Source organism: Dipodomys ordii, unplaced genomic scaffold (genome assembly GCF_000151885.1).
Source record: "Dipodomys ordii isolate 6190 unplaced genomic scaffold, Dord_2.0 Scaffold50, whole genome shotgun sequence".
NCBI lineage: Eukaryota > Metazoa > Chordata > Mammalia > Rodentia > Heteromyidae > Dipodomys > Dipodomys ordii.
The window spans coordinates 946,876-974,099 of record NW_012267266.1 but is presented as its reverse complement, the minus strand read 5'-3'; the positions used below and the strand labels follow the sequence as shown (position 1 = coordinate 974,099).

The window sequence follows — 27,224 nt, the reverse complement described above, 5'->3', positions numbered from 1 at the left end:
GGAAACATGGTGGCTCTGTGCCAAGCCCACAGAGAGTTCCGAGATTGTTCCAGAGAAGCTGGGGAAAAGTCCCCCACAAGCGAGCAAGCATAGCATTAGTTTAATTGAACAGGGTGGAAAAAGATCAGATTCAATGGAAGGGATGATGATGATGATGATGATGATGGTGATGATGATGATGATGATGAATGTCATTTTTGAGCACTCCTGTCCAGCAGCATGTTAAGCCCTTTGACAAATATTATCACATTTCACATACCTACTTTCCTACAAGATGTTGTCATGTGTAAAATGAGGTATACAGAGAAGAAGCAGCTGTCTCAAGGAGACAAGGAACTAGTAAGTGACAGGGATAGGTCCTATGCCTGCACCCTTCTGACCCACACAACAGGCTATGGGGCACCAACATGTTCAGTTAATGGGGTGGAACCATTGTCATTGCATCATTGTTGAGGGTAGGGTGAGATACGGAGAGAGGACCTTCCTATGGAAACAGAAGTGCTGCTGAGGCCATTCGGAGTGGGGGGATCCCTGGGAGCTTCAATGTTCTCAGAGTGATGGTTGTTGTGGAAATGAGAGTCTGGCACAATGCTGGGACACATCAGTGCTCAATGGGTACTCCTCAGCCATATTGTTGAGGTTCAGTTTATGGGCCACCAATACAATTCAGTCACTTATCAAATGAAGGCTTATCTGGCATTCTACCAAGTGACAGGTCACATGCTAGACATAGAATTGCAGGGTTGAGCATTAAGAGCAAGATCCTTGTCCTCCAGCAGTTCAGTGCAAGAGAAAACCACTGAATAATACAGAAATAAGTGCAACAATCGAATGGCACAGAGTATCAGAAGGTTTTCCAGGTACTCCTCCTCACACGCCGAGTCCCATGGGTCCTGTCATCGTTCCCAGGACCCGCCCTCTCACAGTGACATGCACACTCATCGCTCAGGACCAGTGGTCTACTGTCACAAAATGCACCCCAGGCCCTGGACTCTGCAGCTCTCCTTGTATGCCACTGACAGCACCATGAGTATTCACAGCCTGTGTGGGTAATGGCCCACAGCTGGGGCTTAACATGTGGTGGACAGGCCAGTCATCTCTATGGGCAGTAATTCCCACTGATGGACACATTTCACACAGGTCTTTTTTGGAGTGCCTGGTCCACAAGCATCTCCCAGAGGCTGATGCCACAATAAAAATTCTTGGAAACTCACTTTTATACGGGGTAGAAAGGACAATTTTGGAAAACATCCTCATTTTTCCTATAATAGATCAACTAGTTTGAGGACAAAGAGACACTGTAAAAACGAATTGTTTTTACCTTGTGGAGATCTAAGCTACATTTTTTTAAAATTTAGCTAAATATCATAATGGATTTTAGGACTCCTGAAGGAAGTTTTAGAGTGTGACTTTCTACTTAGGTCATGCTCGGACCAATGATAAAGCAACAGAGCCATCATCTTTCCAGACTGTATACAGATCACACTGTCCATTCTTGGACATGTCTGGACCCTTGAGGTCCAGAAGGGCTGTGGCAATACCAATACTGGACAGAAGAGGGCAATATACGCTCAGGGAGTATGTTCAGCCCAGGACTCTGCTCACTGGCAGCATCTTAACAAATGTTTTTCAGCCTTTTGAGGCAGACAGGGTAATGAAACCAAGTCTTGGTAAGATTAAAAGATTGGAAGAGTCATTGGCTGGGTGACTTGGTTAGAGCAGTTCATGCAAAGGTGAAAGTGGCACTTGGAAGTGGCACAGCAGGTGTGACTCTAAATCCAGGGTGTTTGCCTTTACTTATCCCACTTTGAGTTCTGTTATTCCCCCCTTAGTTCCTAAGTAATCAAATAATAGGTTACCATGAATGGTTGCAGAGAAGGTCTGGATTAAAGCCCAAATTTGGACCTCTGCCCTTCCTGGGCACAGTGAAGACAAGGGATATGCTTTAATATCATATTTCATTTCCATGTGTTACAGTATCTATATGGAAATATGTTATAATTGTTCTTTTTGGCAGTACTAGTGTTTGAAGTTAGGGCCTTGAATTTGCTGGGTAAGTACTGTACCATTTGAGCCATGCCCTATCTCTTTTTGCTTTAATTTGCTTTTCAAGAGGGGAATCACATTTTGCACCATGATCCTCCTATCCCCTGAGTAGCTGGGATCATAGGTGTGTGCCACCACACTCAGCCTGACTATATAGAAAACTTGAGGATAACAGCAATTAACCATGTGCTGAGCAGTTACTGTTGGACCAGGCTGGCGCTGTGCAAAGGGCTTTCGCTTTTTATTATCTCACTCAATCCTTCCAAGCAACCCGAGGCATGTAATACTATTCATATTTTACAAGTAGGAAAATTAAGGCCAGAAAGATTGGATAACTTACCTAAGTTCACTTGGCAAGCAGCCCAGTATCACTCAGATGCCTACATCTTTACCCACACTCCTGCAGCTACACCACGCTGCAATTTCAAGGATTCCTGGCATCTTAAATCAGGCAGCCAAATCTATAGCAGACCTCAGAAGTTGTCCCAGTCTTATGCACCCAGATTCAGTGTGCAATGTCGGCAATGGAATGGCAACAATGAAGGAACGTGGCATTTGTATCAAAATCCCAATAATTTTAGTATCTTATTTCCCTGGAGTTTAAGGTTTCTCAGAAGAACCAGCTTAGAGCTGGAAGCATAGCTCAGTAGTAGAATGTCTTCTAGCCAGCCCAAAGTCCAGTGTTCAAACCCCAGTCAGTATTGCCCAGAAGAAGAGGAGGAAGAGGAGGAGAGAGGAGCAGAAGTAGAAGCATCAACACGTCATCAAGACATCAACACGTCATCAAGGTTGTCTTTCCTCTTGGATCCTAGGACCTAGAACATTCTCCCATTGATTCAGAAATTGATCAAACTTATTAGAAGTATTTACAACTCTGAAAATTTAAAGCTTGTTCCCCTGTGTTGGGTAGGCAGACACATAAGTTGGGAATCATGTCACACACACACAGCGGGCTAAGACCACTTACTTACAGTTGATATTGTTTGTGCTGAATGTTCTAAGTAGAATCTACTTTGTAATGTAATTTTAATGTGTTTTTCATTGAGTCAAAAGCAAAAAAGTAAAAAGTAAAAAGGAGGCTAAGCTCTTAGCTACTCAGGAGGCTGAGATCTGAAGATCACAATTTAAGCCAGCCCAGGCAGGAAAGTACATAAGACTCCAATTAACCAGCAAAAAAAAAAAAAAAAAACCAGCATAGTGCTGTAATCCAACTGTTAGAGCACTACCCTTCATCAAAAACTTAGAGAAAATACGCAGGCCCTGAGTTCAAGTCCCAAGACACATGCACACATGCATTCACACACACACACACACACACACACACACATATGCAGGAGGCTTATTTTGAAAACAATCAAAACAAAGCCAGGTAAACAAACCTTGCAACTGTCAGCTCAGCCTTTCTGCTCACCCCTAGGTCTGCATGATGGGGCAGTAGCAGGAGAGGAGAAAAGGGCAATGTTACCTGCTCCATAAATGTTAACATCCATCCCAGTTACCTGTGCATCTGAGCATCATTGTGCTCCAATCCTGTAACCTTTGCTACACAGCCCAGGACTGAGCATAGAAGCCATCCTGTCAAAGCCAGTGATTGGCATTTTCCATCTTCAAGCCAGTCCATGGAAGCTCACTTCCTGCCTGTGCCCTCTCTTCTGAGTTCATCCCACTTCTTGTGATTTTTGATACATTGAACTCTTGAAATTGCCCCCCTTCTAAGTGTGGGCCAGATCTGACTTTTGGCTTTTCTACTACATACAATGGCTTAATGGCACTCAGAGAATATCTGAAACATTGTAGTAGGACACGGAGTCCAAATATCAAAGGTACATCCTACACCAGAGGTACTGGTTAGAAGGAAGAGGTCTCTACACTTGATCAAAGCCGTACCTCCAGTTCAGCAGTGTGTCAGGAGCCAGACTGCACAGCCTTTGGCTCAGTGGCCCCCCTGCCTGGCCTCCCTAGGGTCTGGAGAATGAGTTTACCCCTCCTATTTATCCACAGCCATGCCTGCCTGATTATGTGGAGGGAGAAAGCTGCGTAGTTTATGATGTGTAAGACTGCGGTTATGGACTAGGATTTTGCATATCAAGCCCAGTGGAAAGAAACCTAACTTGGAGAGTCTGTTAAGCTGAAACTGAGCAACCCCCCTCTTCCTCTCCCCCCCTCATTTGTGCAGGATTTACCATCCCTGCCTTCCTGGCTCTTCCCATCATGGATCCAGCCAGCCAAACCTTTCATTAGTTACAGAAACTCAGGGGGGAAACAATGCAACAACTAAACACTGGCAGCCAGTCATGGCAGGTCAGCAGAAAACCCCTTTAAGACCTGCGATAGTTAGGCGGTAACCCACAGCAAGCTGGTTTCCAAACCCAGGCCCTTGGCACATAGATGTTGTCTGATCTCTGATTGTATCTTGGCTGTGTAGAGCCTTGGAGAAGCCAGTCCCAGTCCTGAGCTGCCCAGCCTCCTCCCATGCTTGACTAAGGAAGACCCAGAAAGGGGAAGGGGACAATTCAGATGGCTGCTTACTGTGCTGGTCGCTCCTGTCCCTTGTCCCGTCCACTGTGCCATCTGGGAGGATCCTCAGGAAGTGGCCTCCGTTGCTGCAGTAGAGGAGTTTGGGTTTCTTGTAGTTCCCGTGAGGCAGGTTAAACCTCTCCGTCAGAGCTGTGAAGGTTGTGATTTCCCCTTCAGCCATGGCTCAGCAGTGGCTGGCGGCAGGGGTGACGATGTTCTCAAGACTGTAAGAAATTACACAGGCTTGTAGAAGATTTTTTTTTTCCAGCAAAGGCGTGACAGACACTTTGTAGAAGAGAAGGCCCTCTTAGGCACAGTGTTCCTGGTTGACTGCCCAGGTGATGCACAGTGAATGCCCCTGTGAGGTGGTGGTGGGGAGGGAAGCATGGTCCTTGGCATGGGAGGGGTTGCGAGACATTTCTCTTTTCCTAATTGGTCACAGCTTTGGACTAAGTGGTACATTTTTTTTAGAACTTCAGATTGAATCATTTGGCCAACAGGGAGAGAAAAAAAAATCATGTTTTGCTCCCTCCTTCTGGTCCCTACACATCCTCAAATTAAACACCAAAGTGGCTCTAAAATAACACCCAGGGTCTGGCTGAAACCCACAGAAGCCGAGAGACCAGCACTGAGGGACTGCCCTCCACCCTCACACTGTTTTGACTAGGGACTGCCAGGCCTGGGCACAGCAGAGAGCCCAGATGACCTGGACATGCGGTTACCTGTGAGCAAAAGGCACAGCAGGGGCAACAAGTATGGACCAGATATCCGGGGTGAATGAGGAGGTGTAGAGCCTGAACTGGAGAAGGAGGCAGAGAAGCATCATGGGAGGAGTTTTAAAGGGCAAACACAATGCCAAAGGAAACTGTAGGAGACAGATCATTGTGCCAACTGCACCTGGATCCTGCTTGTTCCACAGCCTCTCACAGTCCTCATACCTCATACCACCTGTCCTGGTGCACCGGCCATTTTCATCCTAATATGAGGCTTTTTTTTTTTAAGTGGGAGGGTTTTATTTATTTCAAGATTTTGTGCTCGCTAGGAGGCACTCTATGCTTGAACCATGCCTCCAGCCCAGTGTTTTGCTGGTTGTTTTTGGGATAGAGTCTAGCAAATTTTTTTGTTAAGGATGGCCTCAAACCATGATCCTCCAGAACTCAGCCTTTTGAATCGCCAGGATGACAGGCATGAGCCACTGGCATGTCTTTTAACATGCAAATTACTGTATTATATATTATATATTATGATCCTCTAACCCTGTATATACCACTGTATATGCATTTATATTACTAGTGTAAAATTGTACTATCATCTCTAAGTTTATAAAAATTAAATCTAATGGATGTTAGAATGTTAAGGCATGTACTTGCCCACCATTTAGTTGAAGAATGGGCAGGTGACTACGAAATCTGGAAAAGAAAGATACCAAAAAGAGAACAGGGAGCTAATATGAAGACTTCACCTGGGAGTGAGTAGCTATTAATTGTACATAGAGATTATCAAGTGGATTTATAATCAAAATGGTCATCAGCATCAACATGTTCTGGACTTGTAAGATAATACCTTATCCTTTAACTTGGTTATGAATATTGCATTTCAAAAATCTCTATATATATAAAGAATAAATCCAAAGTCAATAGCTAGAAGTAGTAGAGCTAAGCCTCACAGTGGGTCTGTGGACCCAAAGCTCTCATTTGCCTTTAAATGATGAAAGGTGAAGGGATTTGTGGGTACTGAAATACTGGGAGGAACCTGCGATTTGTGCCCATTGCCTCAAATAGTCTCTTACTTGTGATCTAAATGCTGGTGGCTTCCACCAACAGCTTCTGCCCCTGGCCCTGCCATCCTTGCAGTGAGACACCAAACCTCCTAGGAGAAACCCATCCCTCCCTCACACAGACCACGCAATCTCCGTGTTCCTTGTTGGAGGGACCTGTCCAGGCCTAGCCTGGAACAGCCTAGTGAGCAGCACTCACAGAAAGCTCATTCACAAATCATGCCATTACTCTGGATACTAGGATTGCAATGCACATTGGAAGCCTCTATTCATTGTATCTGCTTCTGGCATCTGAATCTTTCTGGTACCTTATTTCCAAGCTATAGCCACCTAGGCTTGTCACTGGACCCAGTTTCAGCTACTGGTTGAGAACCCTACATCCAGGGATCTACAAAACAAGTTTCACTTATACTCTACAAACTGTATTTAAAGCCAAAGAGTACGATAGTGCTCATAGTCATGCATATGACTAGGCCATGCAGCCTGGACGTCATCTTTGGGCAGCCCTCACCAGCTAAATAACCTTGGCCAGTGCTGAGTAGATACCACAGAACATCCTGCACTTGTTCAGGTCATAGTTTTGTTCTCTGCCTGCTCCCCCATGTAAGACGACCAGACATGGGAGTGATTGCACTCTTATGAACCCTTCAGTTCATATTTGTACCTATAAAACTGAGAGCCACAGTCTGAGTCCAAAAAAGAAATCTCATATCAATATGGCACTGGTAGCTATGGGAGGGGTTTTATGGATCAGCCAAAACCCCACGGGCATGAAATGCCCCCTTAACAAAATTATTTACAGTTGACCTAAATTTGAGCAGTGGTTGGTCCAAAGCTCTTTGCCAGTCCTTTGTTAATTAAAGGACAGGAGTAAAGGAAGTGTATGACATGATAAAACCACGAGACAGCAGCCATCGCAAGTCCTTGAGCATTTACACAAATTGCTCTAATGAATGAATCCATTAACAAAGTGAAGTCAGGCATTAAGCACAGCGGAAATTTATGAGCTCTGCTTCTCATTACTGTTTTCTGTTTATGGGCTTCAGGGGAGGAGATTATTTGTATGGTGGGGGACAGAGTTCAAGCCCTATGGACAGCAGGTCATTGTTATGGCATCAAGGCCAGCTTGTGGAGATTTGGGGCAATGGGGGAGATTTTAAGAAAAGCCAGAGGAGTTTCTTGATGTGTCAGTGACAGCAAAATGAGAGGAACACACGCACGTGCAGGAGTGGAGCGGGAAGTACACACTCATACTCCCCCTCAGGAATCCCAGTCACTTTCAATGTGCAGCATCACACAACTTCAGCACAGTCTGACTGTGTGCCTATTGGCTCTGGGAAAGTGCCGGGGTCCCTTCCTCAGTAACCCTTCCTCTAATGATCTCCACCTTACCTACTGCCTCAGGGTTGTCGAAAGGGTTAAATGACCATGAGAGTTACATAAGAATTTGAAAGGTGTCACATGTGGTACAGTTGCTCATGTTGAACTCCTTGAAGCCTGGTCTGGGATCTCTAGGTCAGCGGTGGTTAAATGATTTGTTTAAGATGATTTTTCAACTGATGTGAAAATCGTTTCTCATGTCCTCCTATTCATTCAAATTAGACATTAGAAATTAGCCAAGACCCTCCTTACAGTAGTTAAGCCACAAACAAAGCAGGGAAGATGACAGAGAAGAAGGTAAACAGTGGGTATGTAAGAGTGATTTCAGGTTAGTTTTTCAGACTCGGTTCTCAGCTCATCAGTAGTGATTGAAGTGACACTGCTATTTCTGGGAGACATTTGTGACTTAAGTGCACAGAAAAGATGGCTATAAAAGTCAAGGGAAAGCAGACACTGACATTTATTTTTGACCTCTGTCTCTTAGGTGATACAGAACACTTGTCCAGATGGGCATTTTGAAAGGTATGTAACACTACCAAAGTCAAATGTGTAGGGTCTGTGAAGGCAGTAATTGGATGTGTCCTCAAACACAGTATATATAAAGCAAAACTCAGATCTAAGTCCTTCTCCTTGTCTCTATAAAGCCATCCATCACTCAAAACTCTTAATTCTTCCTCAGAGACATAGTTAACAGTAAAATAAACAACAGAATGCATCAGTTCCAAACTAGCAAGTAGTAAGGCTGAGGGAGATGAACTGGAATTAGTAGAACAGTGTTTATTTATCCAAAGTAACCAGAATAGGGAAATGAAGCATAGAAAAAAGAAAGTGCTGCTGAAAAGTAGGAAATTAACCCAAATAAGTTTGTAGTTGCAGTAAGGGAAAAATGGCAAATTTTTTGCTAGATTTTTAAAAATTCCATCTAGACTCTGATTATAGGAGATATATTTAAAATGCAAGGTTACAGAAAGGTTAAAAGTTAAAGGTTAAAAAGTAACCCAGTCCAGGAAATGGAAACAAGAGGGTTTTTTTTTTCTTTGTTGCTGCTTTCATTTTCTTTCCTTTTTGTCTTGTTTGTTTATCTGTCTTTGGGACAGATGAAATGGAGGGATAAATGGTAAATAAATGCAGCAGTGATACTCATCAGACACTATTTTGAAAAGGAACTATATAACTTATGGGGCGGTCATAGGAGGAAAAATCTGAAATAGTATGAGGGTAGGGGTGACACTGTCCAAAAAGCAATGTACTCTTTACCTAACTTATATAACTGTAACCTCCTCTGTGCATCACCTTTATAATAACAGTAAAAGAATTAAAAAAAAAAAAAGTAACCCAGGTCCAGTGAGGTGCATCTGTAGTCCCAGCTATACAGAGAGCAGAAGCAGGAGGATTGCTTGAGTCCAAGAGTTGGAGGTTAGACAACAGAGTGAAACCTTGTCTCAATGAGAAAAATGGACAACAAATGAATGATAATAAAAATAATTGAACATTGTCATGGCTATATTAATACCAGATGAAATAACTCTTAGGCTAAAAGAATGATTAGATAGAAAAGGGACTAGTACATCATGAAAACCAGAAAAATCCAATAGAAGGATATAAAATTTTCAACCATGTGTACACCCAGTAACATAGCCTGAAATACATAAGATACAGATGGACAAATATATCTCCATACAGTTGACAAATACCTAAAGAGGAGTTGTACGTCTGATGACGGCAGGAGATTTTCATACATCTGTCTTAAATGGTAATAAAGCAAACAGAAAATGTCAATGAGGTGGTAGGAGATTGAACTTCACAGCCGGCAAGTTTAACTGAATAAATGTGTAAGAAGACTAGCACCCAACAAAAACACAAACTCCATTCTGCTCAAGAATTCATGATACCTTTATCAAAATCCTCCAAGGCAAAACTCGACCCAGTAGAAATAGCGTCATTCTGACTGTTCTTTGAACAGAACCCATTCCTATCTCGCCAGGTGGCCACTATGCCCCTCCTGAAACCTTCCTGTCCCCTCCCTCCTCACTGCTGCCCTGGTGTCACCTGAGCCCTGCTCACCTGGGATCTACAGCCGGGCAGGGCAGGCTCTTCTCTTCTCCTTTGGCTGGCAAACCTTGACCAGATCAGTGGGTTTCTGCTTACCTTCAGGATAAATACTAAAACTCCTACCATGACCAGTGAGGTTTTTATCATCTGTCTCTGTTACCTTTTGTCTTAGTGGCCTCTTCTTACCTAACCGCCCTCTCTTATTCACCCAGTAACCCTGGTTACTACCTCCCATCCCCGCCCTGTCTCCTCCACCCGCTGTAGCTGGGCTAAGTCATCCTTACCCTCCAATAATTCAGTTCAGATATTTTCTCTTCCAGAAAGCCCTATTTGGACACATTCTCCACCTCTGGTCTGCTCACACCCCTCCACACCACACACACACACACACACACACACACCAGTTCAGCCATTGCTTTCCTTGTACCTCTTGGGGTGCTGGGTGTAAATGCCACCTGCATTCCTCTGCCTAGACCACCCATGGCTCCCCACTGCCCTGGATTAAAGACTGGAGCCTTGCCGTGGTCTGTGGGACTTCAGGGGCCCAGCCCTTGCTTCTACCCTCACCTCACTTCCCACCAAGTCCCCTCTCCAAGCTGGGGTGCTCCCTTCCGCTCTAAGATGCTCTCTCACGCTTCCCGTTGTCTGGAGCTCTACCCTTCCTCTTTCCCTCTGCCCTGCCCACCTGGTTAGTTACTTTTTTTTGATTAAATCTTCATTCCATTGTCAATTCCTGAAGAAAGCCTTTCCAGACTCCCCATAATTAGGTCAGGTTCCTCCAGTTCTCATAGGACCATTGACGTATCTTCTGAGTCCTTACATCAGTCTTTAATTACACATTCATTCCTGTGATTATTTAATTAATGTCTCTCTTCATGACTAGATGGTTAGCTCCATGGTAGTAGCTAATCTGTCTTGCTCACCATGGTATCCAGTACTTGGCAAAATGCCTGGCACCTAATGGGCACTTGGCAAATATTTGTCGAGTGAGTGAATGAGTGTAATTTAACTGCGTTTGACTGTCTCCTTCATTAGTCTCAGAGGCCCTGGGACAGCAGTTCTGTCGTTAGCACTTGTCAAATGCCTATACATCATTACTATTCTCCACATGTTTGTTGATTGACTCCTACAGGTCAATCTCTTCTTAGGGGATTCCAGTGGGAACATGTTATCAAGAGATCTAATTGGAAGGAGCATCCTATAAGTTTAACAAAGGAGCTCAGCCAAGAGTCTTCCATGTATTTTAATTGTATTCGGATTGTTCTGGAACCCTTCCCTTTGATTAATAGCAGACCCAAACCCTTGTTTCCATCTGTAACAAATATTTCCTTAATTCTTAAAAAATGCTATAACAAGGATCTCAGAAAGGAAAAGATTAGAACCTTCCGTCTCCTCTGATTTTCTTATCTGACTAAGAGTTTTAGAGCCTGGAAAAAAAAATTCCCAAGTTTTGTTGTTTCTGTCAGGGAGCCGCATCAGGCTGACAGGAACCTACCTCACACCCTTTGGTGAAGGAGACTTTGGCTGAAGACAGAGAGACGTTGTGCTCTTTGCTGTCTGTGTTTCTCTGGCTCTGCCCTCAGTGCTCTGAGGTTGGGTCTGAAGCAAGCAAGCAGCCTGGCTGGCTCAGGCTGGTAGATCCCCCTGCTGCCCCAGTTCTATTCCATGAGCTGAAGTTTATTTTCTAAAGTGGGTGACAAACTGTGGGCCTGAGTCTGGGATGGGCTTGACAGGGTTGTGTAGGAGGCAGAGTCTACAAGTTCATGGAAGCCCTCATTTACATATTCAGGAATCTGGCTGCTGACTGTCAAACTATTTGTATCTTGAAATCAGTTGTGGTGATAATGTTTATACCACAGAAATTAATCAATGCTATAAACTAGGCCTTTTGAAGTTTTTTTTTCCCCTGTCTTCTGATCGTTAGATTACAGGCATTATTATTAGGCTCGGGCATATAACCTGGTTGGGCATTCACAAATAAAATACACATTTGCACAGTCTCAACTCTCCATCTGCAGAATGGGGCTCCATTAAAGTAGTTCCTGTACAATTGCTGTAAGGATTATGTGACAACGCCCTAGGAAATGCATGAGCCTCTCCCTGGGTCCACGCACATGGCCCTGTTGTTACTTTTGTCAACCACCTGGGCAAACTTGAATTTTAACTTTAGTAGGACTTTGTGATATTTGAACAATACCATTGTATAAGGGATGAGATCAAAGTTTTAATCATTGCCTACATATAATCACTTGCTTAGGCGAATGGCACATTTGTGATGGTTTGCATGTTTTGCTGCCTTAGGATGACTTCTCTCCTAGAGGAGTATGCTGATTCTAGAGGATAGCCTGGTCACTGGGCAGAAACTCTTCCCACACTTCCAGATTCAAATATTTGGGAGAGGTCAAGATATCACACGTTAGATGTCAATCATGTCTACCCAGCCATTGGCAGAATGCAGCAGATATCCTAGAAAGCTAAACAAGAAAAAGAAAAAGAGGACCGGGGGTGGGGAATGGGAGGGGGAGAGGAAAGGGAAAAGAAAGGAAGGGAAGAAAAACAATCTCATTCCACAATTCTGAAATACAAAATATTTTGAAACTAGTTCTTTCATAACTCAGACTATGACTAAACCTGATCCAAACTGACCAGAGACAATTTCAAGTATTTGTCTCACTTTGTATTAATATACTAGTAAAACAGACAAGCCAAAAACTGCAAAGGAAAATCACCTCGTGCAGATGCAGAGTAGTTCACCCATTTGACTCTAGAGAACTGATCTTGACTCCATTGGAGTTATTCCATATGATAAATGAGCAACGCTCCTTCCCTTCCCTGCCCTTCCCTTCTCTCCCCTCCTCTCTCTTCCCCTCTGCTTCACTTCCTTCCCTTCCTGTCCCCTCCTTCCCTTCCCCTCCTCTCATCTTTCCTCCCCTTCCCTTCTGCCTTTTTTTTCTCTTTTGTCAGTATCAAGGCTTAAACTAAAGGCCTTACATTCCCTTGACTGGCACTCTACCACTTAAGTCAGCTTTCACTGGCTTTTTACTGATTGTTTTGCAGATGGAGTCTTGTAGACTTCTCTATCTGGGCTGGCTTTGATTCACCATCCTCAAGATCTCCTGAATAGCTAGGATTATACTACCTTTCCCAAATCCCCAGAATTCTAGGTTCTGAAACATCTATCATGAGGTCTTTCAGATACAGGAGTTTGGACTAGTAACAGAAATCACTTTCTCCCTTTAAGGAGGTTGAAATGTAACTATACCTGATTCATCCAGACTCCTCACAGAGGAGACAGACATAGATGTTTAGACCAAGTGTAGCTGTTAGGATGTGAGGGCTGCTGGTCTAATCCAGATGCATCATGAACAGCCCCATCCCCTCACACTCCTCAGTGAAGAGTTTACACACACACACACACACACACAGAGACACACACAGACACACACACACACACACACACACACACACGCTAAGGATCACTGCCCAAACTCCTTCTTTTTCATCCCATTCAAGATCTTTTATTCTTCATTGTGTGGATTATTCACATACCCCCACCCCCAGCCACCCCAAACACTTCCCTGCCACAGGATCCATTCTCCATCCACTCAAGAGTTGGGAATTCCTTGAATTGCCTGCAAAAAAATAGCGTCTGCTTTAAGAGGAAAGGCAGAGGCTGCCTGGCATAGCAGTGTGCTAAACTGGCCCTGGCTCTCTTAGCTTTAATGATACACCCCACTCCAGCAGGTTCTGCAGGCTCTCAGCCATGAAGACCTGCATACATCTTCAACAGCAATATCCTTCTGCAGATTGAGGCATTAAAAGCTGAGGCGTCAAGCCAAGCGTAAAGTGGTACTGCAGAGGTTCTTGAAGTCCTTCCACTCCTCCTTTAACCTTCCTCACTGATGTGTCTCCAAAAATCTTTTTAATCTATTGTGCAAGTTACAATCTCCAGACCCAGTCCAGCGAAGACATTCCTTTCTCCAAGTGAGCTGACTTTCCAGCTTATTGGACCATGTCTATTTGCTGACTCTTTTCCCCCTTCTTGTCCTAGGTAATTTATGGCAGTCTTTAAACTCAGTCTTTCAAAGTATGTGTGTGTTATCAGTTTGCAAATGCCAAGGGCTTGTCCTATCATGTATTACCCAATAGCCTGCTCTGGATAGACTCATAAATAATAAATATGTCCATAAATAATAGCAACTGTCTCTCAGACATGTACAGTGTACCTGGTACTGTCAAATACATGCTATATCCATGAATTGATCCTTGAAGAAATTTTATTGGTAAAACATTGCTTTTGTAGGAGTGAGGAGGTGTGGAGCTACAAGATAAATGAATAAAATCAAGGCTTCTATGTAATCATATACCCTATCTTGTTTTAATGCTGAAATTTAAGATCTGAAGGCAAGGCTTCCTGACTCCAACAAGCATTGTATGCATCAATCAATGTGGAAAGAGAATCAGAGTATCTATCTATTCACCATCTCTGTTCTTTTATCTCAGCAGCCTGTGTCAATTATATAGTAGCTTTGACAATGAGTTGAAGAAGGCATTGGCTTTCATTGAACTTAGAGAGCCCTCAAAAATTCCTCTCCTGACCACTGTCCTCCCAGCCACCATGATGTGATGGCCACTGCTTTCCTCTCTCCCTTCATTCCTTTCTTTGGTGCTAGTTCTAGGGGGCTTGAACGCTGGGCTCACACTCTTGCTTAGTTTTTTTGCTCAAGGCTGGCAGTCTAACACTAGAGCCACGCTTCTACTTCTGGCTTTTTGCTGGTTAATTGGAGGAAAGAGTCTCTTGGATTTGTCTGCCTGGGCTGGCTTTGAACTGAGACTCTCAGATCTCAGCCTTCTGAGTAGCTAAGATTACAAGTGTGAGCCACCATTCTCTGGCCCCAGTGCTTGCTTTCTTTCTCTTTTTCATTTTTTTTGTGCCAGTCTTGGGCTTGAATTCAGATCCTGGGCACTGTCTCAGGCTTTTGCTCAGGCTTGCAGTCCACCACGTGAACCACAGCTCCCATTCTGGCTTTTTCTGAATAGTTTGTTGGGGGATAAGAGTCATGGACTTTCTTGCCTGAGCTGGCTTCAAACCATAATCCTCAGATCTGAGCCTCCAGAGCTACCAGTGCCTGGCTACTTTTTTTTTTCTGGTCCTGGGGTATGAACTCCATCCAGTGCTTTCTTGATGGTCATTGTGATGTTTCCTCCAGATGTTTCCACAACTTGCATGCAGTGGGTGGTCCACTCCTAAGGCTGATAGAGGACCAAGGTAAAGCCAGAGCCTACCTGGGCAGTGGATGAGCTTTAATCTCCAATGATTGGAAATGCTTTAAAAGATAACAGCTCTCTCAGTCTGGGACTCAGAGAACTGGATTTGGCTTTCATGACTAGCACATCATTTCATCTATAAAATGGAGCTGCTTGGAGTACAGTTCTCAGGCTGGGATGTAGCTCTGTTGGAGCATATCCTTAGTGTGTACAAGGCCCTGAGTTTACTGTGTTCCTGACACCACCAAAAAGAGAAGGAAGAGTAGCAGTCCCATCATAGTGCCATGTAGAAGGACTAGAATGAGGCCTCAGAAGGACTTGGAATGTAATTGTTTTCAGGTATCATTTTACTGCTTATTAGAACAGGTGTCATAATGAGTTGATTTATTTGAATGTTTAAGGCCATTGGGTTAAGAACATTTTATGATCAAACAAGCGCTGCTGGGTAGCCATGGTGCAGACACCACATTGGTAAGCAGACGCCATACATGTAGTGTCTACTCCTTAGCCTGTTTTCCTTGACTTCTTCTAGGCTGCATGAACACAGCTGTTCTTCTCTAGCCTAGGCAACTGTGAGAAAGAGAGGCCAGACATCTTACCAAAACAAATCTGTGGCTTGGCCAATCAGCAACCCCTTCATCCTGAGACATTAGTTTTCAGTGTTGCCTCTCTGTTGCTCCAGTTCACTCAGAACACTCAAACTAGAAGGGATGAAACTCACACTTGTGCCAGATGGATATATCCAGGCATTTCTGGAAGCAAGACCAGCAAAACCTGTGTGTGTGTGTGTGTGTGTGTGTGTGTGTGTGTGTGTGTGTGTGTGTGTGTGTGTGTGTGTGTGTGTGTGGCTTAAGTTTAAGGTACTTGGATATGAATGAGGAATGTAAATGCATATTGCCTGTTCACACGGATTCTATTCTAGATCTTGAAAGGGGGCTAAGACCAAGACTGAGACCTCCATCCTGCACAGGCTTCCAGCATCCTACAGAAAGTGAGACTCAGGATTTATAAAGGGACTCAGTGGGTGTCACAGCCAAAGGCAGGAGGAAAAGAATCATTTGCCCTGGTGCCAGCCTTCCAGAGTCAAGTTTTTGCAGAGACTGCATTAGGGCAGTATAAAACGTGTCCCCTCCGGCATTCTTTCTTTTTAGGGACTCTGGCTAATTTTAGACATTCCATATCCTTGCCAACTCTTTTTGATCCCATGTGAATAGCCAAAGGGACCATTCTCCCATTTGTACTGTTTGCCCCTTTTCAATGCTGCCAATGGCTGTCAAGGTCCAGTGATCCCTAGGGTTGTTGCTTCCCTACAGGTCCTCACACACACTGGCCCTTGGCAATAACTGGATGGGTTTTATGGGAAAATAGATGGAGCAAGAGAACTCTACCACAGGCCCTGGAGAAGAACTGATGTTGGAACTGAAGAGAGCATTTGGAATTGAGTTGAACTCTTGTAGCCAAGAGGTTGGCCTAAGAGATAAGTCTGCCCCTGGTATCTTACGTCACCAGGAAGGCCTGTGTTATAGTCAAAATGCCATTTCTCAGAAACACGGTGAAGGTAGTAGGTGCCCATAGCCCAGACACAGCCCTCATCTGTTAGGGGAGGCCTCTCACAGAAGGTTACTTCAGTGTTGGCAGGCAGCTCAAAGCACAGTTTGCTTCTAGCCCTCCAGCTCTGCATGGTTTTCCTCCCTGCTGGTGTCTTTCTATCTGACTTTTAAAAGCCATTCATCTTTCCCAGTGTCCACTGCCCTCTGTCATGTTTGAGACATCACAGAGCTAGTAGGTTGGGTGTGGCTTTGTGAAAAAGCTGGAGAAACTTGAAGTTGCTGGCCTTTGAGAGCAGATCAACAGAGGGAAGGAGAGATGTCAGAAGGATGTCATACTTCGCAGTGCCACTATCTTTCTGCACATGTTTCTTCTCTGACAGCCAAAGATCTATTACATGCCCTGCACCTTCTCACTATATCAGGTTCCTGAGCTTTTCTGGAATTCTGTAAACTAGATCTTTGGATAGACCCTGGAGTAAAGCTGACAGAAGACAGCGTTTCCCAATGTTTTCATGATACTGAACTTTCAAGATTCCAGTGGTGAAATAATTCTCCTATAAATTGTCCTTGTACAGACTACATGGAATGAGTGTTGCATTGCACAATTATCCTAATAGGAATAAATTACCAGGGTATAAGATTTCACATTATGTAGGGAGACTGATGGATTTGATTTGGAAAAATACCCTTATTATGTGTATTGCGTTTTCAGGCAGGGGGTCTGCCTCTCTGTGACTTATTGTTTGGGGTCATTTTATCCAAGAAAGCTTACCACAGTTCTCCCCACCTAATGTGAGCCCCCCTCCCACATTGTTCACTAGTTAACCTCCTGTTTTTTCTCTCCCAACACCTGGTACCACTTATAATTAATTATCCATCCATCACCCTGAGCCTTCTTTGGCATTTCTCTTCCTTTAGACTGTAAGCTCCTAGAGGGCAGAAACTATATTAATTCACTTCCTCCCCTGCTCTGAACAGGGGTTGGCCCATAGGAATTACCTGAATATTTATGTTGTTAAAGTGAGAAAGGGAAGGAAGGAATTAATGAAAATCTCAGGTTGCAAATTCTTGACTTGAGGACTCTGTCTCACACTAAGGGACGTTCAAGTCCCTTTCTGCTCTCTGTTGGAATGAACGTTGCTCTTCTAAAGCAGGTGTTTTCTTCCCAGATTATTTTTATGGGAAAAAGGGAGGCAAATATAGATATAATTATTGATTCTCACTCATCAGGTTCCCTGTTTCCTATCACCAACATCCTCCTGAGAACTTGCTGCCGAATTCCCAGGAACCACAGGAAATCAGCCCACTAACCACTTGAAAAGCTCTTATAAAAATAGACCAGACTTGACCTTCTTCCTGTGCAAGGGCCTTTTTTCCTCAAGGAAAGCTTTGCAAAGAAATTGTATCTGCTTTTAGGAGCCTCCCTTTTCAATCATTCTCCCAGCAGGATTCATCTGGGCGGCTTCACAGCCCAGCTCTGAATTGTACTCCCTACTGGCCAGGTCCTCACTTGAGCCGATTGCTCATTTATCATTTCTATGCTATATATTCAGAAGGAAAGATGACAGAAATGAGAGCTACTGTGGGGTTTCTGGTGCACACTGATACCACAGGGGAAGTGGTCCTGTCCTCAGCCTAAGTCCTCTTTCCATGACCTCAACACAGATGGACTCTCTTCCACATTGTGCACAAGCCTCAGACCTGATTCCTTATCTTTCCCTTGTCTGCGTGACTGGCAAGCAGTTTACTTACATTTAATTATTTAAAAGAAATTTTATCTCTCTAGTCTAATTGAAAAGCCTTTCTGTGAGAGACAGTCATACATTACATGAAAAGAACAGTATCACTGACTGCCAATGTCACAGAGCCCTTCAGATTACAGACATTCTTCTGTGGGAGTTGAAATCTTAAATATCCTGAACCAGAGCATTCTTTCAATAACCAAAATTATTGAGCCAGACTTAAAATGGGGCTCCCTTTCGCTGGGCAGTGTTACTGAAAGTTATTGCCTTAGTTCTGTTTAGAACTTGTGCTGTACCCCAGGGATACATAGCCCATACCTGAGGAAGAGAAAGCTGGTATTTATTATGTCATGTTCAGGAATACACAGGAGAAGTCAGTCCACTTAGGAACCCTCTAATATATGGGAGGAAGAGAAAAACTAGAAAATACAGATAAATAACAATTACAAGTTTTTAAAGACTGTGGGGCTGGACACAGTGGCACATCTATAATCCTAGCTATGTAGGAGGACTGTCAATGGGCAAAAGCTTGGCAAACAAACTAAAAGCAAAGAAGAGGCCCAGGGTATGGCTCAAGTCTGAATAAGTATGAGGGTTTATACTCAATTCCAACTACTGCCAAACAAATAAAACGATTGTATGTAATTCTATTTTCCAAAATAAACCTCAGTTAACTTTTACAAAGGACAACCATATCTATGTATTTATGTATGTATGTATGTATGTAGCTATCTATCTATCTATCTATCTATCTATCTGTCTATCTGTCAATCATCTATCATCATTCTGAATCTCATATGCATTTACATAAGTGTTTATATATTATTTTTATTTATATCTTTATATATGTTATAAAATAATTATATATAATATCTGGGATTTTTTGCTGGTACTTAGGTTTGAACTTAGGGCTCATATTTGATCAGCTTGCTTGCTGGGCTTGTGCTTTACCATTTGAGCCATGTCATCTGCTTTTTGCTGGTTAAAGATGTAGTCTCTTGGACTTCTCTGCCTGGGCTGGATTTGAGTGATAGTCCTTTAGATCTCAGCTTCCTGAGTAGCTAGGAATATAGATGTGAACTCTGGTGCCTAGCTTGTTTGTGTGTGTGTGTGTGTGTGTGTGTGTGTGTATGTGTGTGTGTGTATGTGTAAAATCTGATTTTACTAAACACATTAGGAATTTTTCCTCAGTCCACTTGTAATGACTACATGGGATTTCATTATGGGAACTCTGTTAACTGATCCACTATTGTTGGACTTTAAGGTTGTTTACTTGTTGTCACTCTCACAGATAGACATGATAAAGTCATCTGTGTACACCAGGCCATTACTTCTTTAGGAAGACTTTGCAGGATTTCCTTATTAGACTGAAGCAGAAGCCATGTTTATCTACCTCCTTCTCCCCAGCCTTCAGACAAAAGCTGATATTTCGTGGTGGGGTTAGTGGGGGACTCATGCCCATTTGTGAAGGATTTTACACACACACACACACACACACACACACACACACACACACACCTCAGAATCTCTACCTGTTATGGGCTTAAGTTCCATTTTCACTCCTTGATTTATCTGTATTTCCTGTCAGATTTATATGCTCTGCTCTTCATGGCAGAAGAGAAATCAATTGGCAAGTTTCAGATCTACTGACTTTGGTTTCAAGATCGCATTGTGTCTTTCTCTTTTTGGCAGTGAGCTCAGGGCATCACACAAGCAATCTACCCCTTGAGCCACACTCCTGGTCCTTTTGTTTTAGATTGTTTCACACAGGGCCTCATACTTTTGCTCAGGCTGGCCTCAGACCTTGATTCTCTTATATCTGCCTCCCAAGTAGCTGGAATCACAGATATGTACCATACCTGGCTATTCTTTCTTTTTAAATGATACATAATAGTTGTACATATTTGTAGAGACAAGTCTGTATGTGTGTATGTATATGCATATATATGTACACACATGTTGAATTATCATATAAATATATACACACACATTATGTTATACTCAAATTTGGGTTGACTAGCATTTCCGTATTCTTATCACTTTGTCTTTGGAGCCTTCAAATTCCTCTCTTCTATCTCCTCATAAAGTACATAATAGGTTATTGCATCATCTCTCCTGGCATTTGATCCATCCTCCACTTAGGGCCCCATTCAAAGCTTGCCTCCTCCACGAATCTCCAAATAGTGATGACTCTGGTGCAAAATCATCTCTAAATGTTTTGTATTGCTCTTTTGATCCACAGTTAATTGGCACACTTTTTTGAGGGGACCACATCTTCCTCTTATTGAATGTGGGGATCTTGTCTGTGTCTTGGAGCACAGCATGCTGAAGGTGGCCAGTAAATACTCACTGAGAGCAGAAGATCATCAGCCTGCAGGTGAAGTGAGGCTAGCTAGGCACAACCAAGCCAAATGGAAGACTGTTGAGAATTCTTGCTCATTAGCATTCTGAATTGTGTCTGTCCCTGTTCTTCATACTCCAGACAGCCCAGACACAGGACCAGGGCTCTGGCTGTGATTTAACCCCTCGCTGAAGAGATCTGTGGTACAAGCATGTTGCTTAGCCTTTCTGCTCTGTTTGTTTGTTTGTTTATTCCCAGAATAGTGCCTGCAGACAGTGCCGATAGAGGTCAAAATTGATCATTGTCCTTAAAGGGAACAATGGCCTATTGTAATCAACTCCTGGCATAGAATCAAATTCATGTATTTCATACTTCATAAAATAATGAATCCTCCCTCCTAGGTTTGGGCTTTAGAAAACTGGACTTTTCAGCCTTCTCCAAAACCACTCAGACTTCACCCTTTCATGGAGTAGGGAAAATAGTTCCTTTGGTTACAAACTTTCCTTTTAAAACTCTTTACAACAGAGAGCCTCCTGAATAATTAATCACAACAGGACACTTACCATTAACACTCAACCAGATAGGCCCAGAAGTCGATTGCTCATGGCTTCATAAAGCTATATAATTTATGCTTTTCCTTTTGATTTCCTTATGGCTCTTCCATTTAATTATAAATATCGGGAAGGCAGGAAGAAGTGATAATGGTTTCAACCAGAGATTCCCCAGTTAGGGAAAGCTGGCTTCCACTCTGGCTCTACACTAACTTCCTGTGACTTTGCAATCTTGTTTTCCTCACCAATTGGATGAGGATAATGATGGTGCACCTTGCAGGGTGATTAAGAGGAGCAAATGAGGTAATGCCCTGTAAAACTCCTAGCTCTCAATGAATGCTGAGACTGCATTCTTACAGTCCTTTGCCACCGCCATGTTTCAGCTGAGTCCAGTGCAGGTCTCTGGGGTCAGCCCAGCCAGTGTCATTCACCCTAAGTGAGTAAAATAGGATTTGCCTCTCCCTACTTCTGCCAGGAAGTGATCAGTCCTCATCTTTCTGTGTGTCCTGAGTCTGGTTTGTGGCATCTCACTTGAAACAAGGTTTCTAGCATTTGCTTTTGGAGTTCTCAGATCTGTGCTCAGTGTTTCATTACTGAGCCCAGGAAAGACAGATGGTGACACTCGTGTCCTGAGCTTTCCTCCCTGCGTGGGAGTCTTGGTGTTCCTGTGTGGGGCTGGAACTGCATGTCTACCAAGACTCCTTGGGGGACCTCATGCCTGCCTTCCCCCCTGCTCTGTGTAATGTCTTCTCTGAATCAGGATAGAAAGAAGTGGTCTAGCCTGGAAGGAAGGAACAGCTTGCTTGCTTTTCCCCTTTTAGCAAAGTCACAGAAATATCTCCAAATCTACTCTCCTTGTTTTCTTTCATAGCAGTAGCCCAGGGGACCCTGCCCATTTTGATATGTTTATTTTTTTCCTCTTTCTTTCCATTACTCATATTTCCTCTGCCGAATTACTGTTGTTGCTACTGGTGGGGGGGAGGGAGTAAAATAGGGGGTGAGGCCAGATGAGTGAGGCTCCTGCCTGCCCTCTTCTGCCTTGGGAGGTGCAGGCCCTCTGTGGGGCACAGGCCACCTGTGGACACTGACACAGCATGACTTTAGTTGGCTTGTTCCAAGGCTTTGCTTTGATGATCATGGTAGTGCCTGGTGGAAAGATACAGATTTCTCTGAATTGAGTCAGAAACTGGTTGTGATGGATTAACTTAGGCTTAATCACCACAAGCAAGCTCATGGTAAATGCTTCAGCCCACTCCAGTGGGAAGTCAGGTGGCTCAGAATTGCAAGGAGATGAAGTCTTATTAGTTTGGATTTCTCTCTGATTCTTTTATTTGTTGTTTCTACCAGTCCAACAATCTTAGTACTCATTCATTCATTCATTTGGCACCAGGCAATGAGGAATGTATTGGAGAATGAAGCAAACTTGGTGGGGCCTTCTTAGAGTTCAAATGCCAGTGAGGGAGATACAGGAGATATAGAATATGGAAGTATCTAGAATGTAAAAGGGTCAGTTACTCAGGACCTAGGGCCACTGGGCAGTATCTTGGCTTGGCAAGTAGAAATCAGATGCAAGCAAGACAATATTGTTTGTTTCAAAAGAGATTCTAGCAAGAAGTAAAATATATTGCTTTTACTTCTTTCTAGCTCTTCATAGTGTTGATACCCTTCCTATTAGAAACTAATAACTAACCAGAAATGTCCTGGGATGGAGCCAATAAACAGTTACCTTCTAGAACACCCGATTATAATAGAGGCAGCCAATCAAATTCACAGCCTAGGATATTAAAACCCTTAGACTCATTCACCTAGACAGAACTTCAGAGGCCTTCTGCTGAAATACTACTAAGACAAGAACCCAAGGAAGCAACAGAAGCAGCAGCTGGTGGCAGAGCAGCCACATTTAACCGACATAGTCTGATGATGAGCTTCAACATCAGCAAGTAGTTGCCTGCTACAGGGCTGCAACCCTACTGCTCTTTGCTGGCTGTGGAGCTAGAAGGGCTGTGACTCAAATGGCCTCAGCCCACTTTGAACAGCAGAAGAAATCCATCTCAATGACCTGGGTGTTATAATGGTGAAGCCCAGGGCATCATGGGAGCCAGATGGTAAGCCACCTACAGATTTCAGGAGGTAACAAGACTTCTTAGAGACATAGCCATTTATAACCCTAGTGACCAGGGGGAGGAAGGCAACAGGTTGAAGATCCTATTTTAGGAAAGAGCATGTTCATTTAGGGAACTGAAGAGAGTCCATCATGAATGAGGAGCCAAGGCTGTAGCTGGGGAAGCTGACAGATCGCACCAAGGTGTTTGAAGACTGGAAATTGCTGGACAATGAAGGCCTGGGAGTGACATGTGATTTGCTGCTTTAAAATGTCACTGTGGCAACTGAGTAGAGTGTCAGTGGATGGGCAGAAGCAGAGAAAGCACAAGCAGTAGCCTAAGAAAGACCCCTGATAGAGGTCAATGGTGGGCTAAAGGCCACATGAGCATCTCAAATGCCCCACAAGGATGGTCCAGGAGCACCTGTCCAGGTGCCTTCTTAGAGAGGTACAGTGGCATTTAGTTAGTGTGTGGTACTGGAAGATGGGCTAAGCTTCGATTTAACTATGTTATCACTGAATATTCCAGGGAATATAACTTTCACATGCTGTCATGGGAATGCAGGCTCCATGATTTCAGCCTTAGCAGAGTGAGGCACATCAATGTCTCACAAGATGACATATCATGCTAAGTAGGCAGGGTCCCTGCTGCTTTCTAGGCTAGGCTAGACACTCAGGGCTGTTGTCCATACCGCTCCATCCTATTATCTGGACAGATGACTGGACAGACCATGTTCCTCTTAGCAATGGGAGAATGACTTCATGAATTGAATTTCTGAGTCATGCTACTATAATTCACAAACTCTAGTAGACAGTAGACAGAAATGTCTAGTAGACATTTCTGGGAGGTTCAAGGGCAGGAAAGCCTGGAAGAGAGGGGGTGAGTCAACTGGCTGTCCAAATGCCCCCCACTTTAGGCTCCTGTGGCATATGGTGACAGAAGAGACCATGAGGCCACCTGCCCAGATTCATTTGTTTGTTTGCTTGTTCATTTATTCATTCATTTTTTTCCAGCTAACTTGCTCAGGATTCATTCACTCATCTATCTTCCTGTTCACATTCAGCAGTAATATTGAGCAAAGGGCAGAAAGTTAAGATGAATAAGTTAAGATAAATAAATTCTGGAGCCCTATTAACGTGGTAACACTTGTTTATAGTGATATATTTTGTGTGTGTGGCGGTATTGGGGCTTGAACTCAGAGCTTTAAGTTCTCTCTCAGCTTTTTAAAAAGATCACAGCTGACACTACCATTTGAGTCATGCCTCCAGTTATAGCTTTTTGCTGGTTAAATGGAGGTCAGTGTCTCACAGATTTGTCTATGTAGTCTAGTTTTGAACTGAGATACTTGGATCTCAGCCTCTGAGTAGCCAGGATTACAGGCATGAGCCACCCATACCAGGCTCAGCCATGTATGATATAATTTTAAACTTCCAAGAGAGAGTAATAGATCTTAAATGTTCTCTTTTTTTTGGGGGGGTCCGGTTGTGGGGCCTGAACTCTGGGCCTGGGTGCTGTCCCTCAGCAATTCAGCTCAAGGCTAGCGCTCTACCACTTGAGCCACAGTGCCACTTCTGGCTTTTTTCTTTTTGCTTATGTGGTGCTGAGGAATCGAACCCAGGAACTCAGGCATGCAAGGCAAGCACTCTACCACTGAGCCACCTTCCCGGCCCCTTAAATGTTCTCAACCATGTACATTTATGGATATCTTAATTAGGCAATTGTGGAAATCATTTCACAAGGTACACATGTATCAGCACATCGCCTTGCATGCCATGAACATATACTATTGATTTGTCAATTATAGCTCATAAATCTGGGGAAAGAATGTGTCATGTGTTGAAGGAACCGAGGGGATGGTGAGAAGGAGTGCAGGCCTGCCCTGTCCTGTGTATCATATCCACTGGCTTGCGGCACATGTGCTGCCTCTGGTCTCATCAGGAACCGACCCCTGATCGACTACTAACTCTCCATTTATGACCCCAAGCATGAGTCTTTTGGTTAATTAAATCAATCTGAAATCAACCCTATTTATTTTCTAAAATTAAGGACTCCTTTTCACAAAACCAATCCAACCAAGAATGGAGATCTAAGATCTCATCTCTGAGCTAGAGATGAGGTAGAATTAGACTGTTATTATTATGCAACATGTATCAGTAACTTATCAGACATTGGGAGCACAAGGGAAATTAGCAATGCCACCTTGCTGCTTCCATTGTCTATTTTTGTTCCTACAAGGGGAGCTACTCCTTTTTTGGGGGGTGGGGTGGGACTGGGGGGAAGGGTTTGTGAGGTGCTAGGGCTGGAGCCTGGGCAAATGTCCTACCTTGGATTACCATACACTTGAGACATTCTATTTTCAAAACATGAACAGCTACAGTAAGAAAATCTCAAATGATGCTAGTATCCCTATCCCCTATTGAAATGAACAGTGGGTGGTGGAGTGGGTGGAGGGTATGGGAAGGGAGGATGTGCACCTCTCCTAGGAGGTGACATTAGACTTTTGAGGATGAGCAGGATATTGCCAGGGTCACCACTGGAGGGAGTTTTGTAGGCCTCAGGAATAAGGAGCTGGCATGTTTTAGGGGACCACCAACAGGATGCTGGTCCTTCCTCTAGTTGTAAGTCCATAATGGGCCTCACAGTAATCCAGCAGTTTGGGGGACTGCCAAGCTTCATATATAATCATTTTGAAGGACAAAGGCCTTCAGGACCAGCGTGGCCTCTGTCCTGATCAGGACATGTCCTGATCCCTACCAGGTCCAGAGTCACCATGGCCCTCAGTGGCATCCTGTGCGTGTAGGCTGTAGCCGTTTGTGGCGGTCGCTGCATCTTACCCTGCAATTAGAGTTATTTGCATCCTCTGCTGGCCTTCCTAGTAAATCTTTCCCACTCCAGGGCAGGAATTAAGTCTCGTGTACTTTTGCCACACATGTGTTGGTACTTGCTTCATTAACTAGGATTTCTGGCTAATACCTTGGAGACATACCTACTACAAGTAGGAGGGTTTGTGATGGGGACTAGCTACCTATCTTGCTGTTTTGCTCTTGATAGGGGTGGGTGGTAGTCAAAAGCCACTGGAATTGATCTTGCATGCTTTCTGAGACGCTAGGCCACAAATGTCCATGTTTGGTCTTAGATTTCTGTTGTTTGGTTGAGTAGTTGAGTTGGGGTTTAGTCAGTTTTCTACCCCTATTTCTTTTTTGAAGGGACTTATTGTCTATATGGATAGAATATCTGACCTCATAATCTAGGCATATAAATCCAGTTTCCGGGTATTCATTTACATTTTTGTTGTTTTTATTTTTGTTCAATGATCCAGGTCCTGGAGCTTGCTAAGCATGTAGTCTACCACTGAAGTGTATCTCCAACTATTAGATGTATATATCTAGACGGTTTTTGTTTATTTGTTTTGTTTTGTTTTTTGTCAGTCCTGTGGCTTGAAATCTGGGTCTGGGCACTGTCGCTCAGCTCCTTTTGCTCAAGGCTAACACTACTATTAGGCTACGACTACAAGGCTACTACTACTAGCACTTAGAGCCACAGGGTCACCTCCAGCTTTATCTGTGATTTAATTAGAGATAAGAGTCTCATAGACTTTCCTGCATAAGCTGCGTGAACTGGCTTTTTAACATTATCAGTTTGTGTTTTGTTAAGGACTGAGGTTTAAATTCAGGACCTTGAACTTGAGAGACTCCTTCTCTGTTTTTTGGCAGGCTGTTTTTGAAATAAGGCCTTGAGAGCTTTTCTACCAAGGCTGGTCTTGAGCCACAGTACTGTTCTCAGTCTCCTAAGTAACTATGATTACAGGCATGAACCACTGGCTCTCAGTGTTATTAATATTTTTGAAACTGAATTTAGCATTACGCCGAAATTCATTTTAAGTGGAAACTGGATATCA

At 43.6% G+C, this 27,224-nt stretch overlaps 1 protein-coding gene across 4 annotated transcripts in view; it reads right to left on the bottom strand.

Moving 5' to 3' along the window:
* The window catches only part of Fgf1 (fibroblast growth factor 1 (acidic)), a 95,921-nt gene that overhangs the window by 15,918 nt on the left and 52,779 nt on the right, over positions 1 to 27,224 (bottom strand). For 2 of the 4 annotated variants that reach the window (XM_013020455.1, XM_013020456.1), the window contains exon 2: positions 4,576 to 4,787. In XM_013020455.1, coding sequence (XP_012875909.1) covers positions 4,576 to 4,744 — 169 coding nt within the window. In that variant the 5' untranslated portion in view covers positions 4,745 to 4,787. Of the gene's footprint in view, positions 1 to 4,575; positions 4,788 to 9,784; positions 9,939 to 20,832; positions 20,844 to 27,224 lie in introns of those variants that run through there. The other 2 variants (XM_013020459.1, XM_013020458.1) reach the window with 2 other exon arrangements.